Source organism: Phalaenopsis equestris, unplaced genomic scaffold (assembly GCF_001263595.1).
Source record: "Phalaenopsis equestris unplaced genomic scaffold, ASM126359v1 Scaffold000002, whole genome shotgun sequence".
NCBI lineage: Eukaryota > Viridiplantae > Streptophyta > Magnoliopsida > Asparagales > Orchidaceae > Phalaenopsis > Phalaenopsis equestris.
The window spans coordinates 2,384,010-2,389,260 of NW_018164444.1; the positions used below are offsets into that span (position 1 = coordinate 2,384,010).

Genomic DNA, 5,251 nt, shown 5'->3' on the forward strand with positions numbered 1-5,251 from the left:
GTCAAATTGACCAAATTAGATCATGGTGTAGTGGGACAAAATGAAATTGGAAATATTTTGGATTTATTGGGATTTTTTGGGAATTTTTGGATTTTTGGGCCAAATTGCATTTTGGTAATTTGGCCATTTTTTTGAAATTTTTGTCAATTTTGGCAAATGTGGATATATTCAAAGTGCTTGGAATAAGTTTTGATCAATTTTGGGTATTTTGGCAAAAATTTGAGAATTTTGGCCAAATTTGGGTACTAATGGCAGTTATGTAATTTGGATGTGCCTAGGGGCAAAGACCAAGTTGGGCATTTCAAGCAGAATTAGATAAATATCCATTTTAAATGAACCATGGATCAATGAAATCCCATTTTGGGCTCTCATGTATTGATCTTAGCCAGGGTAATGTGGGGGTATGGTATACCTTAACTCCAAACCAACACCTAGGGTGAATCCTAAGGCTAAGTAGTCCTATAGGAACTTTCCTTGAGTTCCCTCATAATGATCTTACCTACTATGTGCTAGAAGTTAAGATCAATATGTGGAATTTCAGGTTGAGTAAAGAGAAGAGTTTTGAGGTTTTGAGTTTCTAATGGTGAGGGTACCTTTTCTAGTTTTCTAAGACTAGTCAATAGAAAAGTCCTATGGCTAGACCTAGGCTACTAAAGAAGTTTCTAGACCTCAACCAAAAGTGAGGTCAACATATATATCATCATATAATTATGTATCAATCACTGTGCATCTGCATTATATATCAGTATAGTTGTCTATTTGTAGTCAACTTCCAACACATGTGTCTTTAGCTATGTGAAAATAACTCATGCTCCAATATAATATTTAGAACTCAGCTCCCTCAAGTAAACGTAGAGATGTTATATTTCGAGACACATTTAAATATATGCATGAAAAGATGTATTTCACTTTTAAAATGTGGTGATAATGTTATTTTTATGTAAAATTTAATATTTGATTGCTATGTGTGTAAATATGAAAGCTCCAATGTAACATGTATAAATACAATAGAATAGAGTGATATGTATGTAAACGTTACCAAAAAAAATATTGTTAAATATGAAAATAGAATAAAACAAAAAAAATCAGAACATTGGACATATGTAACTTATTTTTGCAAAGATGCCTAAACAATCGGGGTGGTCCCTTCCTCCATCACGTGCTGCGGCCCCACCTGTAGGTGTATCCACGTGGCAAAATCGCAAACACATATCCTGTTCGATCCAGCCAGCAAAGTTCGATCTTATCTTGTTACCGTGCTGTGCTTATCCGCTGCCACGTCAACATTATTTCCAAATTGACGGATATGATCAGCGGCCAATCGAGAGACCCTTTATAAATATCTCCCAAATCTCCCCATCTTAACCTTTGTCGATCTCTAATCTTAAAGGAGGCGATCCTTTCGCTTTTTTCAGTAGCATTTTTGTAATTAGGCAGCAGACTATGGGACTTCTCGATAAGCTCTGGGATGACACACTAGCCGGACCTCGGCCGGAGACAGGTCTCGGCCGCCTCCGGAAGCACTTCCCTACAGTTGAATCCTGGGAAAGGTAGGCTGAAACCCTAATCTTCTTAAGCTTGCTCTGCTTCTTCTTCTTCTTCTTCTCAAGTTCAGTTTTCCATTGAACATGTTAGATCTAACACTCTTATTTGGGTTTTTGGCCGGTAGCAGACGAGATCGTCGGCGGAACAATTTCTAGAACGTATAGCGAAGATTTGCAGGAAGAGTTGCCACGGGTGACAAGGAGTATTATGATCAAGAGGCCGGCGGGATGCCCTTCGCCGGCTAGCGGGACACCGCCAGCATCACCTGCAGGATCGACTCCTCCACTATCTCCGTTTTCCGGTATTCTTTGTCTTGGATTTTGTAATTTTACTTAGCGCGTTTCTGTGTTTTGTTTCTAAGCAGTGGATCTTTGCAAATCAATGGAAGTTTCTGGATCCGTGTACTCTGTGCCCTTTTTTTTTTAAGGTTCTGGTAGTGTTTTCTTTGTCCGTTTAGGATTTGGATATCTGGAGAACAACCTTTATGGTTCTTGAATCTAAATACCATATAGGAAATCTTGAATTAATAAAACTTGTAAATCTTGATTTGGCAAATTTTTAGATTGTTTAACTTATAAATTAATTTTGTTGTCAATATTTTGCAATTCGAGTGAAATTTAGAGTTTTTTCGATGCGAATTAATAACTTTTATCTTGTTGTCAATATTTCGCACATTCAAATCTCGTAAATCCGGCTTTGGTTGCTAATGAAATTCTTAGAAGTAATCTTTAGGATTCCTCAAAATTTCCTTTGGCAAGCCTGAACCCTAATTCGTACACAATCCAAGCCTAAATATATAAAACATGGGGATTATTTAATGCAAAATACACAAACTTTTGACCAGAATTTTGGGTTTTTTTACTTGTGTGTGATATGTAAATTCATTGCACAAAATTACACTCATATCTCTGAAAAAATATTGCAAAATATTACATCAGGACTCCGCACGTAGAGCTACGTGCGTGGTCCAATGAAATTATGCCGTGGAGTTGAAGGTGGAGATGATCGTCCTGGTAACACAACCCCACGGGTTATTCAGGTGGTATTGTGTATTATTCAGGTGTTATTGTGTGTTATTCAAGCATTATTGATGTGTTATTGTCCATATCTCTAGCGCTCTGATTTTAGTAAAACTTTTTGTTTTTTGCTTTTTATGGCATCTTATCAGGTGGAAAGGAATGGAACCGGTTTCGGAGGAAATCATCCTCTGATGCATACGAGCGAGCTTGTGGTGGAGGAAGGTTGGCAAAGAGTCCCAGTTCTCCTTATGAGGTGTGAGCTCTGCTGAGCTCTCAGTCGACCCAACACCAACTCGATAGAGATGGAAAGATGGAGTACAAGAGCAGCGAGTGAATTGTAGGTAGACTGAAATGATGAAAATGGAGGATTTCTTCTTCCTCTAGCTCAGGTTTATCATATCCGGTGTATTTGGGCGTGTAATATTTGTTGGGATGTGTGTATGTCTATCCGTTAAATGTATATGAAAAGCCAATTTGGTTGTTTTCTTCTGTTACTGAGTGCTGAGCTGTGTAGGGAGGGGTTAGGTTGGCACTGGGAGCGTCACCATGTCCTCTGTTTTGTTTGATCTTTATATAATAATTGTGGGTGGAGTTGCTTTTTTTTTTTTTTTTTTTTTTTTTTTTTTTTTTTTTTTTTTTTAGTTTTTTATTTTTCATATTTCTTGCTTATTTCTGCATGTAACTTTTAATAGGTCAGATCTATGGTTGGAGCTTACTGAAACTTCTAGTTTGTGGGGGTAATGTTTTATGCTGTTTAGGTTAGTCTATTCATTTCTGTGAGGACAAGATGAGAGTGAACACAAGATGTATTATAATTAATTCTGTTGGGGGGGGATAGTATGCTATCTCATTTAAATAGGGGTGGATGAATTTATTTTGTAAACATTAAAAAAAAATAAAAATTCAGACCAAAGGATCACATGCCAATGAACGAAAAAGGGTTGGCAGGTCATCTTTTTTTTTTTCATCCGAAGTCAGCTTATCGTTATGATTGTCATGTGAAACGAACCTCTTAGGCTTGCTCTTGCTGACAAGACATGTTATCTAGAAGTCTAATGTATTATAAAAGTCACGGTATTACTTGCACTGCAAACATTTGTTTTGCGAGCTCGCGTCCTTATAATCATCTCCCTTAAGATCTATATAGCCATTGGGGTCAATTGTCTCTTTTGAAATTGTCGCCAAGTGATCGGACGAGACTATTTCGTCTTTGACCTCTTGATATATCTCTTGATTTCCACACTGACCCCCTCCTCTTTTGCTTTCGCTCTTGAGCAAGTTTTACTCACGATAAGGACTCTGGATGTTCGGATAGTAGCCTGAATGCAGCGAGGAGGGCGGAGGTCCGATTCCTCCCATCTTTTTCCACGATCAAGACGCGCACTGGTTTCATGTCCTCAGTCCTCGATGTGGCCAGCAGCTGCAACCCTCTTAACTCGGTGAAGGAACGACGGGATCGGATTCGACGTAGAAAGATGTCTGAAATCCCCAAATTTCTCATGCATGGTTGCATTGCTCTCCTTCTCCAAACCATTGATGAATGATGATAAGGTAACCCAATAACGATCATCTGTGTGGTAAGCTGGTAGCCAGATTTGAGAGCAGGACTATGGTGTTTCTAAGCATACTTCACAACGGCGACGACAAACAAAATTAACCATTAAAATAAGAGTTACATTTATTCATAATACTTTGCTGTTCCTCTAAACTTTCTGTAAAACATGATTTTGATTTTATTCTGTATATTTGAACTGAAAACAATCTATTTAATGTGCACAAACTTTTTTTTTGATGATTTGTAATGATATTATTGTGTGTAACACTTAAATTTCTAATTTGATTTTTTTTTTTTTCTTTGAGGCATTTAATACATGCAAATCAGATTCTATGTATTTATTGATTATGACTCTAAAGCGTATTTATAAGTAAGTTTCAAATTTCAAAATTTAGTTGTTAGATTTGTAAATTTATAAAAACTGAGGTATGAATGTATAGCCCCCAATATTTTAATGATATGGTGAATAGCCTGCAGTTATTGGTAGATGTTTCTAAGATAAATCAATATATGTATGTGTTTGTTGCGTTCAAGTCAATAGCTTGTTTTTTCTCCATCTGTTATTGAACAGAGACAATTAAGCTGTAAAAGTATGTTGGATAGTTTCATGAATCTTGTTGTAATAATATTTTGATTTTTTCATATAAATGTTTAGTAAATGAATCACTATTTGAATTATGTGGTATGTATGCAAAAGCTCTTTTTTTGAAGTATACTTCCAATGTTGAATCAACCAAAATAAATTTGAGCGTAGTTTTATAGCCTTCTTGTGCCCAACATTAGAACAAACATGTACTTCTCTTGTGATATGCCTTATAAATGATTGAAACTTATTTTTTGTAGATTTATTCTTCTTGAGTCAATATTTTTTTTGTAATTTGGGGATTAACAATAATTTGTTGAGATATGATGATAATGATTGTTATGTAATCATTTTGATTTATCTTTATTTTGGATATCAAATAGGCAGTTTATTTTTGTTCTATGTTATTTTTTTTCAGTAACATATTCAACATTCTGTGACCGACGGCACTATTGATTCTCTGCATGAAATCTCCATTTTTTCACCCTCATATGGGTGCGCATTTTCATATTCTTTTTATTAGAGAAAATCATCGGTTTGACTTGATTT

The 5,251-nt window shown here is 36.0% G+C and overlaps 1 protein-coding gene across 1 annotated transcript in view; it reads left to right on the forward strand.

Moving 5' to 3' along the window:
* LOC110032493 (dormancy-associated protein homolog 3-like) overlaps positions 1-3,164 on the forward strand; it is a 15,507-nt gene extending 12,343 nt beyond the window's left edge. Inside the window, exons 4-6 of the mRNA XM_020736146.1 lie at positions 1,481-1,550; positions 1,673-1,846; positions 2,714-3,164. Coding sequence (XP_020591805.1) covers positions 1,481-1,550; positions 1,673-1,846; positions 2,714-2,823 — 354 coding nt within the window. The 3' untranslated portion in view covers positions 2,824-3,164. The remainder of the gene's footprint in view (positions 1-1,480; positions 1,551-1,672; positions 1,847-2,713) is intronic.
* The last annotated feature ends 2,087 nt before the right edge of the window (positions 3,165-5,251 follow it).